We start from the raw sequence: 25,612 nt of genomic DNA, 5'->3' as shown, positions 1-25,612 counted from the left end.
GCAGGCAAGTGTCTTACTCACTATGCTACCAGAGCTCCCAGGTCTCTTATAGGAAGTTCTAATCAGTTCCACAGGAGTGGGTTTGGTCTTCAGGTTTTAGAGTAGGTGGGACCAAGGTCTTCAGCAGACCAGTTGCTCAACCGCCAAAAATCAATGCGGATAATCAATTATACATGTGCTAAAATTTATTAGACTTACACACATACACGCACACAACACATAAATGATTGCACGCAAAACTAATTAAATTTGAATAAGGTCTATAATCTAGTTAATTGTACTTGTCTAGTTAATTGAATTGTGCCTATGTCAATTTCCTGGTTTTGAGACTATAGTATAGTCAAGTAAGATATAGAGGGAAGCTAGGTGGATGATGCCTCACAGCTCTGTACTAATTCTGCAACTTCCTGTGAGTCTATATTATTTCAAAATAAAAAGTTTAAAAACAAAAAATCAAGAGGAACCTCTTCCCAGTCCACCAGGCCCGGAAACTACCCCACACCTCACATCTCGCCCGCGGGGAACTGAAAGGGAGGTTTCGTGGATGGGTAGGGCGGGGCCGCGCACGCGCAGGCCCTCAACACGGGCCGGCCGCCGGGAAGTCACGCATGCGCGGTCCCGTCTCCAGGCTGCTGAGGCGGCCGCTCTCAGCAGCGGTGGAGAGGGCTGCTTTGGCCCTTCAGCCTTGCCTTCCTTCCCGGCAGTTGGGGCACTTCCTGTTGTCCTCAACCGCAACCGTTTCTGGGCCCCTGCTCCAGCGTCCCACACGCGTTCCGTCCCCTCTGGTCGGCTGGTGCTGCCGTTGGGGCTTCGCCTTTCCACACGTCGAGACCGCTGGTGGGGCCGGCGTCTGGGCTGCCAGTTGCCTGCAGCCCAGGCTTCCCCAAGGCTGTGGTGAGTGTCTTGCTGCAGTTGTCTTCACTCCACCAGGGCTTTTCCTTCATCCCATCTTCCCTCAACCCCTTCTCGGGTTTCCCACGTCTTGCTGGCGCTCTAGTTCTAGCAGTGTTTTCTCGTCCTCGCAGCCCATCTATTCAGCCTCCTGTCATTTCTCCTCCTCTATGTCCCCAGAGGCCTCTTGTCGGGCCTCTCCACGTTTTCCCACCCGATCCTTTCTCTTTCTCCGTGTGCAGCTGGGGCGGGGAGCCAGCCTCTCCTCTCCTCCCAATGTTGCCAGCTTTGTTTGCTCGCTTTCACTGTTCAGTCCCATCCGGAATCTCAGTCACGGCCAATTTCCACCTCCTTTTCCTTTTTCTAGGATGTAGGGACTTGGGAGCAGAGATCTCAGGAACCTGGGAGTCAGGCAGAGATGTGAAGACTCGCTTTGGTGTCTGTCTGGTGCCCTTGAGTGCCCCGCTTAGTCTTAGGGTACTGGGTTTCGGATAATCTTAAAATCACAGGAAAATGCAGTGAAGATTTAGAAGGGAGTGGAAAAGGAATATAGCCAGAGGAAAGGGAAAAGTCTATAAAGATTTAGAGGAAAGTCAGTGCCAGAGTTAATTTGCAGAAACGCTGGTAGAGAGACCAGATATTCCACTTGCACCATGAAATAACTAAAAGACACAAAGAGAAACTTGTTTTTTTTTTTTTTTTTTAAATGTACAGAGGAAGGTTGGAATGAAGTAGACCCTGTGCCTCTTCTCCCTTTTAGCTCATCTTGACTGTGACTTAGCCAGGCAGTAGACATGGTTTCTTCAAACATGAAACAACTGCCACTCCACTGCCACCACCACAGTAACAGACTCCTCTTCCTATCCCAGACATTAGTTATCAGCTTACTGATAAGAGGACAAGAACTCTGTCCTCCAACTCTGAATAGAAAACCATTACATTTCTCAACCCTGCCTCCTCATCACACATACATACTCTCAACTCCTTGGAGTGGAGAGGAAAAGTTAGTTTCTTTTCCCTTTGTTGTTGGTGTTAGGTGCTGTTGCGTGGGTTCTAACTCACAGCAACCCTGTGTACAACCCAAGGAAACACTGCCTGCTCCTGTGCCATCTTCACAATTGTTGCCATGTTTAATCCCATTGTTGCAGCCAGTGTATCAGTCCATCTTGTTGAGGGTCTTATTTTTTTACTGATCCTTTACTTCGTAAATATATCTTATAAGATGCTTATTAAGTACATAGCACTGTGCATGAGATGGGGTAACGTTATTAAAATTGAGTATAAACTAGGGTGCTCGTTTTCCAAGAGGAGATTGTGACTCATGAGTTTTGGCTCCATTGCTGAATTGTCCAAATGAAATACTAAATCATTGGTCTAAAGAAATAAAACATTGGTAAGGGAAGGGGTGTTTATAGAGTACCATTGTAAAGTCAAACAGATGACCAGGCATAACTAACTATCTAGACTGAATAAAACAATGGATTTCATTTGACCTACTTTTGTGTTTGCAATTCCTACTACTGACTTTTGTGAGGGTTACATCCACCTTCTTTTGTTAAGAATTTTAAACATTTTTCACCTATCAAGGCATTTGACTACTAACCAGAAGGCTGGCAGTTCAAACCCACCAGGCACTCCTCGGAAGGAAGGTTGGGCAGTCTATTTCCGTAGTGATACTGCCTCGGAAACCCAAGGAGGGGTTGCTATGAGGCGGATCTGACTCCACAGCAGTGAATTCTGCAGAGTAGAAGGAGAATGAAAGCAATAGGGCAATGGCCTCCAGTGGCCATTGAATGCTTGAATTATGAAAAGCATGAGGGAAAGCCCTGTCGTAAAAGTACTTGGTGGGTCCAGTAAACCAATGAATTGATGCAGGGCAATAGTAATTGTATCTTTTGATTAAAGATTATTAGAATTAGGCTGAACCTTTTATGAGAAGAGGAAGTTTGAAGAAAGGTCTAATGGAAGGACAGTGCAATCTTTGCCATTACATTAGTGACTGTATGTAAAGGTTGAAAACCACTCTTTTAGGGAATTTTTTGGCCTAATGTTTTCGCCTGGTGGTGAAAATACTCTAAATTTGTTTTTGTATTTTTATGTTGACGTAATTTCACTTAAAATTGTGTGTGTGTGTGTGTGTGTATTCTCCAGAAATTGTCAGACAAGAAACAGTATAAAGCTCTCACTTGCCTCTGACTTGTTTTTAAATTTGGTTTGAAAATTTCTTCATCAAGCATACTTAGACTGAATGTGGTTTTCATTGTGGGTGGAGGGGGTATAGGCTAACAAATAAGGGAACCACACCCAAGCTTCACAAACCAAACAGTTTTTTTTTTTTTTTTCAATTCTTCCATCTGCTGATATTCTGAAAACATCTGGGTGTGCTCTAGTATCACTAGAAACTTCCCTGTAAAATATAATATTTTATAGTAAGGTAGCTTTGAATGTAATGTCTTAAATTTGTGATTATGCATCATTTTTGCACATCATGAATCAAAATGCTTGACTCTGAAGTAGAGCCTTGATTTTGACTTTTCACTTTGAAGGGATTATTCTTTCTTTTGAAAGGATTATTCCTTATTTGATTTTTGCCTATGTTGTGGCACAGTGGTTAAGCATTAGACTGCTAATCAAAAGGTTACTGGTTTGAACCCACTAGCCGTTCTGTGGGAGAAAGATGTGGCCATCAGCTTCTGTAAAGATTATAGCCTAGGAAACCCTACAGGGCAGTTCTACTCTGTTCTGTAGGGTATTTATGAGTCAGAATCAACTCGACAACAATGGGTTTTTTTGGTTACCTTTTTTTTCTTAAAATAATTGCTTTATGTTAAGTGTCTTATCTTAGTAACAACAAGCATTTGCAGATTCTTTCAAAGCTTTAGTCTAACCCACAAAACAATTTAAAAAGCTGCTAAGTATTAAGGGGAGAGAACCTTGAGAAAACTTTTCATAAAATGCGCTTTGAAAATGTCTCTTGATCGCTCCTGATTTTTACTCAGCTTTACTTTGGATAAAAAGACAGAGGCAGGTCATATGCGAGGAAGGTACAATAAAGGTACAATATTGAGCACTATTACCAATGCTGGGAGAGCTCTGATAGCGTAGTGCCTAAGGCACTTGACTGCTAATCAGAGGGCTGGTGGTTCAAACCCACTAGCCAGTCCTCAGAAGGAGGATGGGGCAATCTACTTCCGTAGTGATACTGCCTCAGAAACCTAAGGAGGGGCTGCTATGAGTTGGGTCCGACTTGACGGCACATAACAACAACCAATGCTGGAGGATGTCAGGGCTGATGGACAGTCTGGTCAAGTGTGACAATATAGGTTGGCAAAAACATCTAGGGAAAAATGAGATTTTAATTTTAGGGAAAACGGTTCTATAAGCAACCTAACCTTGCTGGTGTCATATGTGATATGAGGGAGTTAGAGTCCCTTGTTTTTTTATTTTTTTAAACCAAACTCAGTGCCATTGAATCGGGTTCGACTCATAGCAACCCCTCCTTGGGTTTTCAAGGCAGTGTATCTACAGAAGTAGATTGCCCAACCTTCCTTCCAAGGAGTGGTTGGTGGGTTTGAACCGCCAGCCTGCTGGTTAGCAGTCAAATGCGTTAGGCACTATGCCACCAGAGCTCCCTTTATTGTGGTACGTATATGTTATATGTATATATGGAAGTTCCTGGGTGGTACATATGGTTAATGTGCTTGGCTGCTAACTGAAAGGTTGGCAGTTCTAGTTCACCCAGAGGCACCTTGGAAGAAAAGCCTGGCAGTCTGCTTCCTAAAAATCAGTGATTGAAAACTCCATGGAGAATAGTTCTACTCTGACACTTGTGGGGTTACTGTGACTTAGAATCAACTCAGTAGCAACTGGTTAAGTATATAATTAACAAAACATTTGCCATTTCAACATTTTTAACATGCACAAGTCAGTGACATTAGTTCATTCTTCATGTTGTGCAGCCATCAGCATGGTTCTCATATTTTTGATTCACCCTTAACAGAAGCTTAGTGCCCCCTAAGCAATGATTCCTACTTTCCTCTCTTCCTAGATAACCACTACCAACTCTTTGCCTTTTCTAGATATTTCATATAAGTGAGACTGTATATTTCTGCTTTTGTGATTGATTTATTTTTTGCTCAGCATGTTTTAAAGGTTCATCCATGAAGTACCATTGTATCACGATTTAAATTGGGTCTTTTTATTTTTATGGTATCTTCTATCACTAGAATTACGATTCAGGCTTTTCTTTGTGATTTTGTTTCCGTTACAGGTCTTTATTTTAATTTATAAATTAAAATTAATGGCAAGCATTTAACAAATACCATAGGCTTGTGTTAGAACACATATATACCTATTTTTGTCACTACTCGATGGCAGTGAGTTTGTTTTTTTTTTTTTTTTCAGAAATTATAAAAACAGTAATTGTAACTTGTAACTTGCTGGTACATGTTCATTGAAGAGAATACAGAAAACATGGAGAAGCACAAACAAGTATATAATTACAAGTATATAATTACAATTAATTAATAATTATAAAATTATTGCATTCTTACAGCCTTGAGTTAAGCCACTAATAACATTTTGATGTATATATTTCTGGTAATTCTGGTATACATATATAGTATACACATAAGATTGAAATCATGGTATACATCATTTTGTAATCTGTTCTTTTAAATTGGAAACATTTAGCTTGACATTAAAAATTTTAACATATTTTAATTGTCTGCTCAGTATTTCATTGTAGAACTCTGTTCTGATTAACCAATCTTCTGTCATATATTCAAATTATTTTCAGTTTTCTTTTGTCATTAACAATAAGTACATTAACAATTTAATTACATATTACCTATTTGGCGAACATACTGTATACCCATTTTCACTAATTACTAGAATTATTTGTATGGTTTTCATCATATATTACCTATTTGTCCACCAGAAAACTTGGACCAGTTTACATTCCTGTCTGTGGGGTAGGAGAGTATGGAACTGGTAGATTCTAATTCCAAAACTGATATGTCTATGTTTCTTTGTTTCTAGCAGCCATGGCAATGACAGGCTCAACACCTTGCTCTTCCATGAGTAACCACACAAAGGAAAGGGTGACCATGACCAAAGTGACATTGGAGAATTTTTATAGCAACCTTATCGCTCAACATGAAGAACGAGAGATGAGGTAAAGAATTCTGTTTGAAAGAATTGTTCTGTGGTTGTGGCATTTATGTCTGGTGTTGCAAAACACATTCATAGTACTGTTGACAAGAGACAAGGATAGCAGCCATCCATCACAGTCTATTCCATCACAATGGAATGACAGTGTAGTATGACAGTGTAATGGAGTTCTAAAGCCCCTGCCATTAACTCGTTATTTCTACTACTGCTAGTTAATAGCACAAAATTCCACTGCAGTATTAAAAAGTAATTAGATCTTTAGAGTTCATTGTTAAGGTAGTGTTGTGTAATGGAAGGAGCACCTCCTTTGGAGTCAGGCTTGGGTTTAGAATTCTCCCTTTACCAATTACCAGTTGTATGAGGAGGAGCTCTGGTAGCATAGTGCCTAAGGCACTTGACTGCTAACCAGAAGGCTGGCGGTTCAAACCCACCAGCCACTCCTCGGAAGGAAGGTTGGGCATTCCTACTTCCGTAGTGATACTGCCTCGGAAACCCAAGGAGGGGTCGCTATGAGTCGGGGCCGACTCGATGGCAAATAACAACAACAACGACAGTTGTATGAGGTTGGACAAATTACTTTCTGGTTCCCCTGTCTGGAAAATGGAGTTAATAATACTAACCTTGCAGGATTACTATGGAGATTAGATATAACATATGAAAGTACATGCCATGGTGTTTCACACATGGTAATCACTTAGTTAATGGTGCTAGTAGCAGCTATTGTAATTATTATTGATTTGGTGTATACTGTTCATGTAGTAGCTCATAATTAATTTTTTTTCAACATTTCATTTTGAAAATACTGAAAAATTAGAAGAATTATACAGTCTGAATACCCTTATGCACATCATCCAGATATTACCAGTATCATTTTATCACATACCTGCCTGCCCATTCATTAATTCATCTTAATTTTTTGTTTCAGAGTATGTTGCAAACATCAGTATTTTCACTTGTGTGACATTAGTTAGAGTTCAATATTTATGAATTTTTTTGGGGGGCATAAAATTTACATACAATGAAATGCACAGTTTTAAGGGTACAATTTGATGAGGATTAAGAAATGCATGCATTTGTTTAGTTCAAACCCCTTTCAAGACATAGAACATTACCATCATTTCAGAAAGTTCTCATGCTTCTTGCTTCCTCAACCCTAGGCAACCACTGTTGTGATTTTTTTGTATCCTAGACTAGTCCTGCTTGTTGTAAACAATGAAACATGTAAATGTATTCGTATAGTAAGTACTCTTTTGAATAAGGTACTTTTCACTCTGATTTCATCTCTCTGATTTCATTCATGTGTTTTTCAGTAGTTTGTTTCTTTTCATTGCTGAGTAGTAGTCTGTCTTATGACTATATCTCAAGTTTATGTATTTTCTTGATAAGCATCTGGGCTGTTGTCAGTTTTTAGCTATTTTGAATAAAGTTTCTATGAACATTTATATACAAATCTTTTAGTTCTTTTGGCTAAATACCTAGGAGTGGAGACCTAGGAGTGGAGTTGCTGGATCATAAACATACCTTACCACACCCACTGCCATAGAGTCAGATCCAACTCATGATGACCCCTCCTTGGGTTTCTGAGGCGGTATCAATACGGAAGTAGATTGCCCAACCTTCCTTCCGAGGAGGGGCTGGTGGGTTTGAACTGCCAGTCTTCTGGTTAGCAGTCAGATGCCTTAGGCATTACGCCACCAGAGCTCTCATAAACATACTTGTTGTTGTTGTTGTTATTTGCCATCGAGTCGGCCCCGACTCATAGCGACCCCTCCTTGGGTTTCCGAGGCATATTTTCCTACTGTTACAGTTTTATTATAGCAAAAAGGATACAAATAAAGAGATGTATAGGCAAAGTCTGTAAATAATTATATTTATTTGCACTTCTTAGACTTTTTGTTCTTTTTCTTGGCCTTTCTGCATTGGCTAAGTTCCGTCACAGTGGTGAAGAGAGTGGCCACAGTAGTCATAGTTGTCTGGTTCTACATGGTTCCTTACTGATAAGGGAAAAAAGTCGGTATTTTATCATCATGTATAATGTTTGCTATAGAGTTTTTTTTTTTTTTTGAAGCTTTCTTTTAGCAGATTAAAAAAAAAACAACTCAATGCTGTTGAGTCGGATCCGACTCACAGTGACCCCTCCTTGGTTTCTGAGGCAGTATCACTATGGAAGTAAATTGCCCAGCTTTCTTTCTGCGGAGTGGCTAGTGGGTTTGAACCACCAGCCTTCTGATTAGCAGTCAGATGCCTTAGGCACTACGCTACCAGAGCTCCTTTAGCAGATTAGGACTGTTCCATTTTATTAAGGTTTTTTTTTTTTTTTTAATTATAAATTTATAGTGATTTTTTACAAACAGCTTTTCTGTGCTTTAATAATTATGACATTCCTCCTTTAAGTTAATGTGATGAAATAGATTAGCTTATTTTCTAGTGATAACTGTTTCCTAGAATGAAACCAACTTGGTCATGAGATAATATATATTTATATATATTTTAAATATAGTCCTGGATTTACTTTGCTGAAATACTTTAAAGGTTTTTTTCCATCTTGATTCATCAGTGAGACAGATCTGTAGCTTCTGTTTTTCCTTTTGTCTTTCAGATTTTTGGTTTCAATCTCATCTCATAAAATAAGATGGAGAAGTATATCATGTTTTAATTTTTGTGTATTTTTTAATAGACTTCATATTTTAGAGCAGTTTTAGGTTTGCAGAAATGCTGTGCAGAAAGTACACTGAGTTCCCATTTACTCTCCTCCCCACTGTACATTCTTTCTGTTAACATCTTGCATTCCTTACATTTGTTACAATTGATGAACCAATATTGATCTATTTTTATTAACTAAAATCCAAAGTTTGCATTAGGTCAGTTTTTATGTTATATAGTCCTATGGATTTTGACAAATGCTTAGTGCCATGTGCCCACCATTACAGAGTTACATAGGCATATGTTTAATCGTATAAGAAACTGCCAGACTTTTTTCCCAAAGTCTTGACAACAGTGTACACAAGTTCTACTTGCTTTACTCTTTGCTAGTAGCATTTGCGTTCTCTGTCTGTTTAACTTCAGTTATTCTCATGCATGCTTAGTGGTATCTCACTGTGGTTTTAATTTGCATTTTCCTGATGATTATTGTTGAGCTTTTTCTGTTTCAGTGTACTTTTTGGTCATTTGTACATCTTCCTTTGTGAAGAGTTTTTCAAATCTTAAAAAATTGAATTATCTTTATTATGTTTTAGGAGTTCTTTATAATTGTAGATACTGGTCCTTTATTGTATATATTTATTACAAATAATTTCACCCAGTATGTGATTTCTGTTTTTATTTTTTTTTCAACTATGTCTAGATGAGCAGAAAATGTTAAGTTTGATGAAATCTAATTTAGTGTTTCTTTCTTTATTGTTTTTACATTCTGTCACCTCTTTAACAACTTGTGCTTTACCTCATGCCACAAAGATAGTCGATATGTTTTTTTTCTGGAAGTATAGTTAGAATTTTTATGTTTATTTCTATCTTGAATTAATAGTGTATGTGTGGCATAAGGTGGAGGTTGAAAATTTTTTTCTATGGATGTCTAGTTATTTTTGCACCATTTGTTGAAAAGACTTTTCCTTTCTCTGTTAGATTACTTTTGTCACAATCAAATGACCACATGAATTTAATCTATTTATGGATTCTCTCATCTTTTCCATTGATCTATTTGTCTGTTCCTTATAATAGTATCACACTGTCTCGAATAGTATAGCTTTGTAGTAAATCTTCAATCAGTAAACTAAGTCCTTCAATTCTGTTCTTTTTTTCCCCAGGATTGCTTTCTGTATTCTAGGTTCTTTGCATTTCCATATAAATTTTAGAATCAGTTTGTCAGTTTCTACAGAAAAGCCTAATAGAATTATGATTGGAGTTGCCATGAATAGATTAATTTGGGGAGAATTGACATCTTAACAATATTATATCTTTTGTTCATTTACACCTAAGTATTTTTCGGATATTATTGTAAATGGATACTTAAAATTTCATTTCCAGTTGATTGTTGCTAATAAATTAGGAGCTCTGGTAGCATAAGACCTAAGACACTTGACTGCTAACCAGAAGGCTGGTGGTTCAAATTCACCAGCCACTCCTCAGAAGGAAGATGGGGCAGTCTACTTCCATAGTGATACTGCCTCGGAAACCCAAGGAGGGGTCTCTGGAAATAGGGTCCGACTCGACGGCATATAACAACAACAACAGTAAATAGGAATACAAGTGATTTTTGTATATTGACCATGTATCCTGCAATTTGCTTATTTACTTGTTCTGGTGGTGGTTTTGTAAATTCCTTAGGATTTTCTATGTAGAATATCATATTATATTCAAATAGATACAGTTTTACTTTTTTTCCCCTGCCTTATTGTACTGGTTGGGACTTCTAATACACTGTTGAATAGATATGGTAGGGGTGGACATCTTTTTATTTTTAATGCCCAGTTAAGGTAGGAAATTCTCACTATTTCACCATTAGTTATGAGGTTAGCTGTAGATTTTTAAAGATATCCTTTATCAGGTTGAGGAAGTACACATGTTCCCATTTTGCTGTGTTTTCATTATGAGCAAGTGATGAAGATTTTCAAATGATTTTTCTGTATCTATTGAAATGATCATATACTTTTTCTCCTTTATTCTGTTAGTATGGTGAGTTACATGGACTGATTTTTTAATATTAAACTAACTTTGCAGTCATGGGATAAAACTCTCTTGTTCATAATGCATTATTTTTCAAATATATTGCTCGATTCATTATGCCAAAAATTTGTTAAGGATTTTGTATCTATATTCTCTGTGAGGGTATAAATCATAATTTGCATGAGAGACATAATTTGATCTTAAATGTGGATTCCCTGAGTGGTGCACAGGTAATGTGCTTGGCTGCTAACAGAAGAAAGGTTGGAGGTTTGAATCCATCCAGAAGAATTTACTTCCAAAAAAATCAGCCATTGAAAACCCTATGGAGTACAGTTCTAGTCTGACACATATAGGTCACTATAAATTAGAATTGACTTGATGGCAACTGGTTTGTGCAGAATAGCAAGGCATTCAGTACATGGCCAGCTGTTGTTCTCTGCATAGTGGCCTTTGTTAATTTTATGTGCAAACATAAAATTGCACAACTCATAATGTGGATGAACTTGGAGAACATTATGCGAGTGAAATAAGTCAATTACAGAAGGACAAATACTGTATTACCACTATTGTAAAAAGTCAAGGAAAGGTTTCCATATGGAAGGCAACTTTCTTTGTTGGTTACCAGGGTTGGAAGGGGAGGAGAGGGAAAATTGCTAGATAAGTAAGAGAAAAGTATTGATTTGGGTGAAAGGACAGGCAATATACCAAAAGCTAGTGACCAGCATAGTAACACTTGGAAAAATGAAGACACAGAAAGATGTATAAGAGGTGTAGACAATAAAGATAAACACTTTTACATACACTATACTGCATTGTCGGTAATAAGAAAATCTAAAGGTGAACACATAGATAGACAGGCTAAATGATCAGGTAAAAAGGAATATACCCATGGCCATATATAAGATTGACAGGCAATCTTTCTGCATACAGATTTGTATGTACTATAAGAATGTCCATATATATAATAGAGCTACTGGGGCAAATTTTTAAAACTTTACACAGTCTATCTCCAGGACTCAAGAGTGAAATCTGTTGGGGATACAGGTAGTTCCTGACTTACAGGGGTTAGTTCTAACTACTCTGTTGTAAGTTGGTTCTGACATAAATTGGATTCCTCCTCCTCCCCTTTTTTAAAAAAAATTTTCATTATTTTTGCCTTTTATCATCAGTATCTTTATAAATCTGATATTTATTTTATCTTTGGGAGTTGGAAATATTACATATCAATTTACAGTTACAATATATTACAATATAAATACTGTAATCAATTTACGAATACATTTTAGTAAGGATATATAAACATTAAAAAAAAAGGTGAAAATTTACTCCAATGATGATGTCAATTGTGGTAGTAACTCCATTTGTGGAAGGTTCTGTATCATTAGGGTTTATCCCTGGGAATGGGGATGGCATTTCTAGTCAGAAAATTAAAGTTTCTGTATGGTCCTTTTATTTTTTTCTTCATATATCTTGTGTAACATCTCACTGCTTCCTGAATCTGCCTGTTGACTTTAGCAAAGTGATTAGCATTTGGGTCTATGTTTTTAAGCATCTGAAATCCCTGAATTAGTTTAGAAAACTAAAATCTATACAGCAGTGTTTTGAACAGTAAATTATAAAATTGAACATCTGAGAATGATAATATCAGCAAATTACAAGCTACAACTTTGTATACAGTACATATTACATATAAGATGTACCAGGAGAAACCCGGTGGTTGTAAATGTGGTTCATTATAACTCCAGTAGATCATAAGTCTGACACTACCTGTAGTTATCTTCAAATATACTACTCTGGAAATAAGAGCTTCTGGTGTTGTATAGCAAATGTTTGAGTTCTGATTTAGTTATTTGTTTTATTTGATAATAGTCAGCTGTTTTTTACCCTACCACTGGGTACCTAGATATGATTCATCATTGATAATATGTCACATTCTGTAGAGATGAAGTAATGTAGGGTTTTCTTGACATGTTAGTAAATGTTAATTATGGCTTGCATTAAGATTGTACCTGGGTATTTTCTCTAATGGAAAAATATGTGTTCAAGAAGTTAATTCTGAATTCAGTGCTTTTTTGTTTTGGCTTTTAAGATAGACAGACTTTCCAAAAGCTTTGGTGATTTTGCTTCTTTTAAAGACCAAATTAATCAAAAGGCAGACAGTAAGAAGAAAATGTCAAATATTCAAGAGGGTTAGATTTTCTTAGTAATTTTTGTTCTTAGCAAATCACCACTGTTTTTTGTTAAATAAAAAAGCAGTAGATACTTTGAGCCTTTCAGAATCAGTATTTCCTTATAAATCTTTCCTTTAGTCCCTCTTTTGTAGATAAGAGTTGATAATTGTGTTTTGGTTTCTCAATACAGTTTGCTAAGATTATTTTAGCCTTCATTATTGGAAGAGGAATATCCCCAGTAATTGGTAGGAGCACCTCAGTAGTAAGTAAATTAAAATTAGAATTGTCAAAGCAGGGATTTCTAAGCTATTTGATGTTGTGGGTGGAAACATCATAGAACCTTGATATAAAAGTGTCTAATTAATAGAAGTTAGAAATATTGTCAACTCATGTCTCTTATAGAGTGGACTAGCCCTTTTCTCCCATGCCTTTTGCCTCTGAATCTTTAGAAAAGAGAGAGGGGGATTATAAGCAGTATTTATGAACATTCATTGCACGTTGTTACACATTCTGACCTTTTTTTTTAAGCAACATTTTTCAAATTTGCTGTGTACACAATACTGTGCCTAGTGGAGAAGGAGAATTCAGGCATGGTCCCTGCCTTCAAAAGAACTCGTTATCTCATCTGTGAAATGGGCACATGTACAGCTACTACATGGAATGAATGGAAGGCATTGGTAGGGTAAAGTTTGGTTGGGTATGGCTTCTAAGTTTAAAAGTAGTCTCTCCTCCAAGATTCTGGTTTGAAACATTGGAGCTCAGTGGAAGGAAGCATTGTTCCACCAAAGGCTGGAGCGTTAGCTAACCTGGCTCTGGGACCCAAGAGCGTGCCAAATGTGGGGCTGTTTTTCTTTTTCAGTATGAACAATTTAAAACACATATAAAAGTGGAAAGCGAACCCCCAGATACTCATTTCTAAGATTTAATAATTATAAAGATTTTGCTACATTTACTTCATCTCTTCCACTTTATTTTTATTTCGCTATTCTGTTTTAAAGTAAATTCCAGACATTTCAATCCTGTATACTTAAGTATTCATCTCTAAAAATCTGGACGTTTTCTTGTATAACCATGGTGCTATCTTGAAGCTAACTAAATTAACAGTCATTCCTTGGTGTCATCTCATAGAGGAGTCACTTGTGAGCCTTATCCAAGGTTAATTTTATTCAGGTGTGATCATTATTTTTAGTCTCCTCAAAGTCTTTGTTGACCTGGTACCAGTAAATCAGTACCATGGATAATTTTGCTTGATAGGTTTTTTCCTGGATATTTTCTCTAATGAAAGAATATGTGTTCAAGGAGTTAATTCTGGTAACAGTACTCCTACATGAATGTTCTACTGAAACTAACTTAATTACATGTGCAGTAAGGCAGTGGGAAACTTCTCCATTTATATTTAGATTTAAAATATAGTCAAAATGAGCCATCTTTGTGGCATGATGCACTTCTAGCCCAGCCTGATTTGGCCATTCACAAAAGTAGTCAGAAGGTAAGACTGTGTTGAGACTCAAGGCACAAAAAGAGCTGACCGTAGTTGACTTCTTTATGGTTCTTGCCATCATGTTGTGCTTTTACTCTTCTCACTCTTTCCTACTTTATACTCCTGACCACTGAAAGGGAATTAATTTAAACTCTTGAAACTACCAGTGCAGCCTTCTCCCTCCAATGCATGTGCCAACATAGATACATATCCCAAAATATTCTTGGAACTTGGAGGAAAAAAGGAGGGAGACTGGGATCATGTAGGTGCTTTCTTCTTTCCACCAGAATCAGGATAGTTATTTTCATTGCTTGAGAGTTTGGACACAAATTCTTATTAATTGTCTTATTTTGTGGATTTGTAATATGATTTATAACAATATTATTTGTTCTAACCAAATACTATTATTGCAATAAAAAGTTCTGGTGATGCAGTGGTTAAATACTTGGCTGCTAACTGAAAGGTTCCAGTGCAGACCCACACAGCTGCTGTGCAGGAGAAAGACTTTGCAGTCTGCTCCCGTAAAGATTGCAGTCCAGAAAATCCTATGGGGCAGTTCTACTCTGTCACATGGTGCCACTGTGAATCCACACAATGACACCTAACAACAACATTATTGCAATAAATATTAAGTAACCAAATGAAACTCATTATTTTCCATATTCTTCTGTGTTTTCTGTCTTGGTTACTGGCCTTGTTACATGCCTGCATGAGGAAGTCTTGAGATTTTTCCCTTGACTCCTACTGGCAGTTGGTGATCTTTGCAGTGGCTCCATTCACTTCATTCCAGTTATCCAGCCCTAGTTCCAGATCTTTACTGTACATCCATCTGAATCATTACAGTGGCTTTCAGTTGGCCCCCATTCTTTCTCAGCTGCTTTCCCTGCAGTCCATCAGATCCTCATTACTGCTGGTTATCATTCTAAAATAAAAATCTCATCATACCACTCCTTTACACACAAGCTTATGTTAGCTATCAGTTGTCTACAGAATAAAGTTTAACATTGTTAATGTGGAATTTGAACTCCTCCATAGTTTGGAGCTATACTAACCTGCCTGCTGTGTGCCACAGCCCCCTGAGAGTATGATCTATTGCATCAGCGTTCCATACGCTTTTATTCTTTCCTGTCCTGCTCACATTGTTCTATTTATCTGGAATGCTGGTAAGTGGTGGAGGGGAGATTCCAGACCATGCACTTTCATTAATATTATGCTTAATGCATGAAGGTCCTGTGGAGTTGCAATGAAGTTTTACTCTTTTCTTTTGGTTTTATCAAATCAGAATGAGATTGTACATCAGAAGTATTCTTGGATGAAGTTTGTAAACTAAAGTTCAGTACTCCAGGGACTTGGAGTCTTACATTTTGATAATGGTGCCAGTTACTTTTTTAAAATCATTTTTTCCCATTGAATCTCCAAAATCTGCCTTTACCTTTGTTGTTTATTGCTCTTTGCTTGTGGCAAGCAGGAAGAGAAAGATATGTGTAAATAAAGGAAAAGGATTTCAACCAGGGAGAGGGAAAGAAACACTGTGATATAAGAGGTTATCAAATACCAGCTGTTTTGTAGTTTGTTAAGGAGGAAATTCAGAGGGGAAAAACTGAAAAAAGGAAGAGAAAGAACTTTTCATTATGATACAAGATTGTTGTATTAACATCTTACATAATCTTTTTCAAAATGCAGAGCTAACAAAGGATGGGAATCTTTTCACCTGTCTTAGTAATGGTAATTTTTGTTGTAATGAAATGTTTTGTGATTTACCAATTTTTATCAGTTTTCAAGAAACAATTATTATACTTGTATAGAATTTTCTGAAAATTATCATTCAAATGTTATACTACATGTCTTTTTTTAGACAAAAGAAGTTAGAAAAAGTGATGGAAGAAGAAGGCTTAAAAGATGAAGAGGTAATTAATATTGGAATTTCTTTGAAACCCAGCATGGCAAGTCATATCTTGTCCAGCAAGTTGTTTGTCTTGGTGCATAGGGTTTTGGCTTTGTGGTATAGGAATTTATGAGCGCTGGCCCACTCCCGGATTTCAGTATTCATGCAGAGGGAGGAGTTAATTACTCAGTTCACTACCCAGGAGTGGAAGGCTTCTCTGGGTATAGCTATGAGTTAATTAGATTTAGAATTTTAAGGAAAAAATAGTTGTGGGGTGGGTGAAATCGAATTGAAATTTAAAAGAGAAAATTGTAGCATATTTAACAGAACTCACTGGAAAGACTCCATGAGGAGTGGAGCAAATTTCTGAAATCAGTATCAAGGCAACATATCCATCTGAAATTATCCCTTCCAGTGCCCACAAATGTGTTAGGAGAAAATGTAGTTAACAAGGGACTGTGGAAGGAACTGATATGGTAGTGACAGTACTTTAAAAAGTAGGAATGAATCACAGAACCCAGGAAGGTGGTGAAAAATATCCAGGATTTGTCGGAATAATAGAAAGTTATAGCATAAAATGAACTGCAATGTAAAAGACTCAAAGGGAAATAGAAGATCATCATTTATTTTATATAAAAAAGGTTAAAGGAAAATGTTGCTTATTCTCCTTCATTAGAAAAGAGTATAAGGGATTGCTGAAGTAGGTTAGTCAGCATCCTCAGAGGAGACCTTCATCTGTCCAGGTTTGGTTATTGCATCTGAAGGCCAAGGAAGGGGGAAGCGACCCCTGAATGCTGCTTCTGTGGTACTTTCATGGGTGAAAGGAGTATGCCTAATCTAGTCAAATCACAAATAGGACTTTGTTGCAGAGTTTTAGAATTTCAACTCTTTCTTACCCTTTCTCTCCTTCCTTAAACATTTAGAAACGACTCAGGAGATCTGCACATGCTCGGAAGGAAACAGAATTTCTCCGTTTGAAGAGAACAAGGCTTGGACTGGAAGATTTTGAGTCCTTAAAAGTAATAGGCAGAGGAGCATTTGGTGAGGTAAAAACCACCAAATCTACTTATCAAATGCAAAAATACCACAGAACTTTGATGCTTCTAACATACTCAGGGGTTAGGTAGGTCAGGTATGTCAGCCCCACATCCTGACTGCTTGTACTGCCCTCCTCTTCTCTTCCCCCTTCCACTGTCCCAGATCTCTGATTGCTTGTCCCTATTTTGTCAGAAATGATGTTGATGTTTTTGATTTAGAGGGAGAGTTAAAAGGTAGAAGAAAACCAACATTTATTATTTACTGAATGCCTTTCTACTATTATCCTGACAATAACCATTTTATAGATGATGACATTAAGGCTCAGAGGGGCTATGTAATGTCCCAGTGTCACACAGCCATTAAACAGTGAGACTAGGAGTTGGGCCCAGGTCTTTCTGACCTTAAAGCTCTTGTTTTTCTGGTACCACACTGCCTCTCCACTAGCAAACTGACAACATAGCTTTAGCCTTTCAATTCTTCCCACCAGCTTGGCACAACTCTTAAAAGATGGCCTTTAGGAGATAGAATTTACAGAAAGGAGTTATATAGGTAGTGGTAGAGGGTTCAAAGCATTTGCAGCTTTGTCTGAGCTAGTCCTGCAAATACATCCTCCTTGGTCACAGAGCAATCTGTTGCGTGATGGGGCTCTCCTTGTCCAGAGCAAGGAAGAATGAAGGAAACCAAAGATGCATGGAAAAAGTTAGTCCAATGGACTAGCAGACCATGTGATCCTTAGCCTATATGACTAAGACCAGAAGAAGTAGATGGTGCCTGGCTACCACTGTCAACCACTTGGAAGGGAATCGGTGCAGGAGATCCTGGCATAGAGTGGAAGAATAATGTGGAACAAAACTCAAAATCATAAAAAAAAAAAAAAGACCAGGTTTGCTGGTCTGATGAGCCTGGTGAGACCCCTGACACTATGACCCCTAATTACTCTTCAGGTCTGGAACTGAACTTACTCCTATGGCTTCTAGCCAAACAAGAGATAGGCATATGGAGTAAACATTTATATCAGGTAGATATACTCCTTGGAGCGATTAGATCAATCTTGGGAGAACAGAAGGGCAGTGTTTGCACAGGAAGACAGTTCAAGGGGGCCAGAGTGCATGGGAGGGAAGGACACAGGGATGAGGTAAGTAGAGGGAGGAAATAGAAAAAGAGCTATTATGTTGTGGGGAATTGCAGTTAATGTCATGAAACAAAATGTGTATGAACTACTTTATGGAAAATGAATTTGCTCTGTAATCTCTCACCCAAATCACAATAAAAATTAAAAAACAACAACAACAAAGAAAAACAGTCTGTTGTGGTGGGTTTGAATGAGCCCAGGCACAGTCACTCCAATTAAGGGAAAACACTCAAAATGAAGGAGCTACTGATGCAATAGTTGCATTATCTTTGTATGAAAGGAGCAGCATATTATTAAAAACCAGTACCTGGGGGAAATGTGAGTACCTATTTTAAAGGCACAGGTGAAAGATTAAATTGATCCCAGTGTTCAGAATCCCTGAGTTGTTCCCTTGAGAGAGAGGGAAAGGTACAGTACCATCTCTCAAAGAGCTTTTGTTCATTCAACGGGGACGGGCTGTGTGGGACTCAATTATGGAAAATGTGAAGAAAGGTGGTGGTGGTGGTTGTGTGCCTGATGGGTTTGAACTGCCAACCTTTTTGGTTAGCAGTCCAGTAAGTGCCTTAGGCACTACGCCACCAGAGCTCCCGAAGAGAGGTTATACAGGGAAAAGAATACACGAACGTCGTAGGAGAGGGTAGGATGTACAGGGGCTTTCATCATAAAATTACCTATTTTCTTTAAAAATACTGGAAACTAAACAAAGGAAAACTGTATCCTAAATTATGCATTGTACACTATACATGGGACATTACATATATATATATATATATATATATATATATTTCCAGATATTTTTCCTATGTGTAAGCTTTTGCTTTTGTTTTAAATGTTGTAATCATTTACTTAAGTGTTCTGATGAGTGTGCCAGGGGTTTAATGAGTCCTTACATTCAAACTGAAGATTTTTAATTAGATTGGTATGCTCACATAGCATCCCAAAGCTGTTCAGATGTGGAAAGATTTGAGGATGTTTCTAGCATTGACTTTGCTGTGTGTAATGTGTTCATTTTGGAACATTGAAAAGCACTTTTTTCCCCCTCCTTTGTGACTGCTAGTTGTTTGTATTAAAATTGTAACACTTTTTCAGTTTAATATTACTTGCTATAACACGTGAAAGCAGTAGCTTGGCTTTGTGAACTTTGGACCTGGCATTTCTTTTTATAACTTTTAGGTGCGGCTTGTTCAGAAGAAAGATACAGGACATGTATATGCAATGAAAATACTCCGTAAAGCAGATATGCTTGAAAAAGAGCAGGTAAAGCCAAAGTGTTTTAGTAGTACTTTTAGTCAAGTTATGAATTTTTTTGTGCCCTAAAACTATTATTTTCACTTAATTGAAATTTGTAATCTTACTATAATTTTCTTTAGCTCTGTCATATATGACTATATATATAATACTGCCTTTTTTTTTTCCTAATGAAGAAGTAGTTATATACATTGAAAAAGTACAAATAATGCCTGTGGGTTATGGGCAATCTTTTTAAATTTTAACAGCTATTAAAGAAGCATCTATTGTTTGTGTCTCCCACTTGATCATGAGATGTCTTTGTTACAAGGAGGTTTTTTGGGATCACACTTGCATGGTAGCATGTTCTTTGTAGATTGTTGAGGGATACAAATTGGGAACTGGAACCTAGGAATTTGAATTTGGGATTTACCTTCTAAAATATGCCTTAATAAATTTCATCCTGTTGAGGTTTCCAGGCAGCTCAATACTACTATCTGAGAGAGACCAGTCTTCCAATTTCTGAATGAATTTGAAAAATACAATGCAAATAGAGCAGTGCAAAGTCTCCTTTAATGATTAAGAACACTTTCTAAAACCCAAACCCACTTTGCAAATAGATATATGAGAAGCATTAAGTACTTTATGCAAAAATAAATAAGATTTTAACTATTGTGTCATATATTTAAAAAAGCTAGGGTGCAGATTTTCTATAAATATAATTTAATGCAGCTGGCTGCTTAAGAACAGTCTTCAGTAGTGTTGACAGCAGGTATTCCGTAGATGGTCAGATGCTAGAGGAGGGTAAAGAGAAACCCCCTGGCAAGGAGAGATGTGACGCAGAGCATTGGAGCAAGGGTGGATACTGGCCCTGTACCCAATACTCTGCCTCTAGAGAGGAAGTATAATTGCTAAGTCTTCTCTGCCCTTATTTAAGTGCTGCCTCAAAATTTAGAATATTTGTTTTTTCTTTAATTTTCATCTGTTGTCCAGAAGCTTTAGACTCCCAAGAATTTCATTTTAGAGTACACAGTACCCCAGCAGTAAATCTTTAGACAGTATAGGTCATGCCAACACCAAACTTACTCAAAATGTACTTCAGCCCTATTTATATATTATCTACAAATTAGTGTGTTGTATGGGTGTGTAGTTACTGAAAGAGTTTCAGTTAATCTAGAGAAGGAAAATATAAAGCTTCTGTATTGATCAGTGTATTTGCATTACACAAGTTTTATTTTTCCAAGACATATTTCCCACAACTTTTAACCAAAACTCAAAATGCCTCTTTATTCAATAATTAACATGCAGAATACACTTGTAAAGAGGAACATGCATCATAATTTGCAGAATTATTTTTCCTACATAGCATGTGTCAGGTGCCTGGCATGGTCTCAGAGAGGGTGATCCAAACATAATGTGTAAAAACATTTTCTCAAATATTGTGCCTTCCTCCAAAGCAATGTAAAAAATTTTTCTAAATGGAAGTAAAGGAAATACCTGTTAGAATGAGGATTTTAAATGATGTACCAACTTAATTGTTTAGCTTACCTTGTTGATGGACATAATTCCCTAGGTTTGATCTCGGTATGGTCCATTTTAAAGTCTCTGGTCACAGACTTTACCTGGGTTGGCCATCTTGAAGAAGCATGCAGCTTGTTTGGGCTAGGTAGGAACTGGAAGTGGACCAGTAGAAATCCAGCCTTCTTTTTTTATGCAGAGGTAACAGTTTAGATTCATAAATAGTAAGACTTTGTAGATATAGGTGCTTTATCCAGAGGAAAAGTAGTTTTGTTTGTTTTTATTCAACTGAGCAGAAATGAAAGCTACCCACTTAGAATTTAAGTTGTTATTCTGCCCTACAGGGTGGACATTTTCTGCTGCTTAGAAAATAAAATAGTCAAGGATAAGAGACTAACATTTAGCCAGTTTTTTAATGTTTTGCTTCCACTGCAAAAGGAAAACCTATTGTGATGAAGTATAGTCTTACAGGGCAACAAAAGATTGGCATTTACCTCTAGTTTCCTACTGCCCAGGATAGCAACAAGCATGTAATCCCCCACCTCATAAATATTGATGGATCAGGGAGAGGGAATCCTTTTGTGTGAGTTGCACCTCTAGCTCTTCTTTCATTTACCCTATATTCACACAACCACATTCCTAGATCTTGGGGTTCCTAGATCTTGGGGTTCCTAGCTGCTATTTTAGCTTCAGGAGAAAAAGGCAAGGTATGCTCCTTAATAAACAGGAAATGTTGCAGCCACCATTCTATCCTCCATTGTGAGTGACAAGTGGCAATAACGATGCTTCTCCTTTTCTTTGGCTCTCTGAAGCAGGTAGAGAGGCCTGAGGGGAGCCCATGGAAGGCTGAAGTACACGAAGGGCAGCCTTCTACAGTCTTAATGTTTGGTAGTAACTGGGTCTTAGCCAAGGCTGCAATCCAGCTAGCGGCAGCTGATGCCCAGTGTTTCCCAAAGGTTTTACTTCTGTATTAAGGCCAAATAAAGGCAGATGCTGTACTCTGCTTCCTGGTAGTTTCATAGCACTTAACCTTACCACCCTTATCTTCTGTTTTCCCCGCCCTCATACTGTAACTGTTGTTGTTGTTGTTGTTATGTGCCGTGGAGTCAGACCCGACTCATAGCGACCCCTCCTTGGGTTTCCGAGGCAGTATCACTACGGAAGTAGATTGCCCAACCTTCCTTCCAAGCATACTGTAAGTAGAGATACAAAAATGTAAGTTTTCTACAATATTGAACCTATTAAAAAATTCCACAAAAACTAGTTTTAGTAGAGACTAAAAACTGAAATATGCAAACTCAGATGCTTCCAGCCCCTGGGAGTTAGCATGGAAGAATGAGGCAAGTTAGGTGGAAGACAGAAGAAAGGGGTAGGGTCCTTGTTCAAACAGAGAGAGTGCCTGGCTTTGTCAAACCCATTCTGGTAAAACAAGCACATACAACATTGTATCAAACAGAACACAAACATGGGCTGACTTTGTCAGCGGAAGTCCTTATTGGTGAACTGTGGTACATCTTTTATCTTAGAACATATTGTGCAACTCAAGATCTATAGCATGTGTTAACACTAAAGCCTCTAGTCCAGGCTTGGACTGACTGGTTTTTTTTATAAATTTAGAGCTAATTTAACCCAACTTTGGATCTTATGACATTCGAAAAAGAGGGTGGGGGCAAGATTTAATAATGTGAAGCAATGTTTTGATTACTATTATTTATTTAAAGTAAATAGAGTAAATTTTATTCTAAAACATTATTTAAATTATTTTAACTTTTGATTAATTCTACCAGTTCCACCAAACCTTCTATAACTTGGTTCTCTGAACTAGATATTTCAGTAAAGGTTGAAAATTGGGAACATCATTAATTTGTACTTATAACTTTTCTTTGGTGCTCTTATATTTCAATTCAGTAATAATTTATTGAGCACATACTCTGCACAGCAGTGAACTAGATGCTATGGTATCATAGTCTTAATAGAATTGTGAACTGTGTCACTGTCATAGTTATTGCAGACCTGAGATAGGACTTGTTCAGAGAGTCTTTTTGAAGACTTTTAAAGTCTATCAAAATAAAAATACATGAAAAAATAGTAATTTTAGCAAATAAAAGGTTCAATTTCTAGCACTGTGAAAGTTACCATTGACATTAAAGTCATTCATTTTGCCATTTTTTTTAGCCTTTCATCACTCAAGTTTTCATCCCTGAAGAACTTCAAGTCAAATGTTGTTTTTAGTTTTATTAGGTTTGCCTAAGCAGAAATTAGATCTCTTTTGCATCTTCACAGTTAAATACTCAAAACAGTGCTTAAATTGTTTAAACAAAGATAAAATCTGATAAAGCAGAGCAAGGCTTGTCATTAATCAAATGCATATACCTCCAGGTTGGCCACATTCGTGCGGAGCGTGACATTCTAGTGGAGGCAGACAGTTTGTGGGTTGTGAAAATGTTCTATAGTTTTCAGGATAAGCTAAACCTCTACCTAATCATGGAGTTCCTGCCTGGAGGTAATTACTTGATGATGAAAGGTCATTTTTTTCTTCTTGTTCTGTGGTTTCTCTCTCACATCAACAATTAACCCTCCTTTCTACTTTCAATGGTGCTCACTAAGTTGCTTTCTGTATCTTTTTTAGGTCTATAAAGGAGGTCAGTAACGTGTCTTGTGCTCGGGTGCCTCTCTACAATCTTAGTGCCATAAAAGTAACCTTCTCATTCACTCTTCATGATTTCAGATGGACATTTCATTTTTTTTTTTTTTAACATATAGGAATAAACTAGGAGGCTCTCTTGCTCTCCTGTCAGTGGGAATCATGTATAATGAGTTACCCAAGTGACAAAATTGAAACTCTAACATTCTTTGCTTCAATTTTCTTTGTTTTTCTATAATTTATATTAGTAAGAAATGAATTCCTCATTATCTGTATTAGTAGTCACTATCAATACTCTCATTTCTGAGAGTTCAAGTTTTATATATTCAGCTTGAGCATCTCCTAAGAAAGCTCCAAAGCAAACCCAGAACATTATATACCATCTGTTCTGGGGGACACAGTCTTATTTCCTAGTGAGCAGTTGAACTTTGAGCAAACCCTTGTGGGCAAAAAACAACCAACTTTTTCTTTTTTGGTTCTAAAGCAAAGCACACATAATTGTGGCATAATGTTTTGACCTTGTGATAAGGGTCATAAAGAATTTTTCAGTAACAATTGATGAAGGTTAGAAGAGAGTCTGGCTGGCAGAGTGAGGAGAAACCTTTAATAGTTAGGTGCCAGTTCTTAAGTAGGAGGAAGAGCCAGTTTGGTCACCAGTTCCTTGATGTATGTCTCCTCAGGCCTTACTTGTATCATCTTCTGTAGCTTCTCCTCATGTCTTTGGGCCCTGCCCTTTGCACTCAGTGGAACTGGCCTGCAGACCCAAAGACCAGCTGACCTGAGCTCTCTGACCATCTGGGCATGCTTGCAAGTGAGGGCATTGGCTGCTCTCCTGACCATTGAGCTAAGGCTACACAGCTCCTTAGAGCTGGCTTGTGTGCACCACCGCCAGGTCCCCAGTGTGCGTCTGGATTGAATGTGTGGCTACCAAGAGTGATTAGAAAATTATATTTTTCAAGTTTGAGGCCGAAAAAGAAAGTATTTTAATGAGTGATTTAATTTTTACCCAAGGAAGAAATACCCTTTTTTTCCCCAGGAATGTAGAATTTGTCCAGAGTTACAGATGAAATTAAATTCAAGAAGTAGCATAATGCTCTGTTTAAATCTGAGGTTTTTCCTATTTTCTCACCTAAGCGTCTTTCTGTTTTATATAAAGTCTAAACTGTATCTTTCCTGTTCTCTTAGCTTTAAACTACTTATATATATTTTCTTTTGCTTTTGTCTAATTGTTAAGATCGTGCTGGTAATAAGCAGAAATAACTAAATTTTGACTTTGCAGAAAATAAAGGAATTTAAGTTTTAACTGCTAAAATAATGGTAGAATGTTATAAAAGTTACATAAAGCATTCTGGTGTGTATTTAAATATAACAAAACATTGGAGGAAAAAAAACACTGGTCTTGGGAGATATTCATTGTGGCAGCTATTATATATGTTGTAGTATTTAGCATTTCCAGTTCCTTTTTAGCTTTTGTTGACTAACACTTTGCTACATATGTCCCACCTTTTATTTGTGTTCTCAAAATAGAAATCAAAGAATTTATTTTCAGCAACAAGTTCTGAAACTTGTTTCAGGAGTGTTTACATTTTTGTTTAATATTTTAACATCTCTCTCTAACAATGGCAATCTCACCTATGTGGAAGTGATATTTAGTTATAGATATAAAGAGAGAGATTTATAGATATTTGTGCAGACAAAGTGAAAAGTAAAGCAGCTTTTTTCCCCAGTCCAAAGCAATATGCTATGTATATATATATATATATGTATGTTTATATGTATATGTATGTATGTT

The 25,612-nt window shown here is 37.3% G+C and overlaps 1 protein-coding gene across 1 annotated transcript in view; it reads left to right on the top strand.

Moving 5' to 3' along the window:
• Positions 1-5,927: 5,927 nt before the first annotated feature.
• Positions 5,928-25,612, top strand: part of STK38 (serine/threonine kinase 38) — a 34,888-nt gene continuing 15,203 nt past the window's right edge. Inside the window, exons 1-5 of the mRNA XM_007939400.2 lie at positions 5,928-6,067; positions 16,232-16,283; positions 17,185-17,307; positions 19,605-19,688; positions 23,556-23,679. Coding sequence (XP_007937591.1) covers positions 5,937-6,067; positions 16,232-16,283; positions 17,185-17,307; positions 19,605-19,688; positions 23,556-23,679 — 514 coding nt within the window. The 5' untranslated portion in view covers positions 5,928-5,936. The remainder of the gene's footprint in view (positions 6,068-16,231; positions 16,284-17,184; positions 17,308-19,604; positions 19,689-23,555; positions 23,680-25,612) is intronic.

This window comes from Orycteropus afer, unplaced genomic scaffold (genome assembly GCF_000298275.1).
Source record: "Orycteropus afer afer isolate SDZICR_OR568_19922 unplaced genomic scaffold, OryAfe1.0 scaffold00059, whole genome shotgun sequence".
Taxonomy (NCBI): domain Eukaryota; kingdom Metazoa; phylum Chordata; class Mammalia; order Tubulidentata; family Orycteropodidae; genus Orycteropus; species Orycteropus afer.
This window is presented reverse-complemented; position numbering and strand designations above follow the sequence as displayed.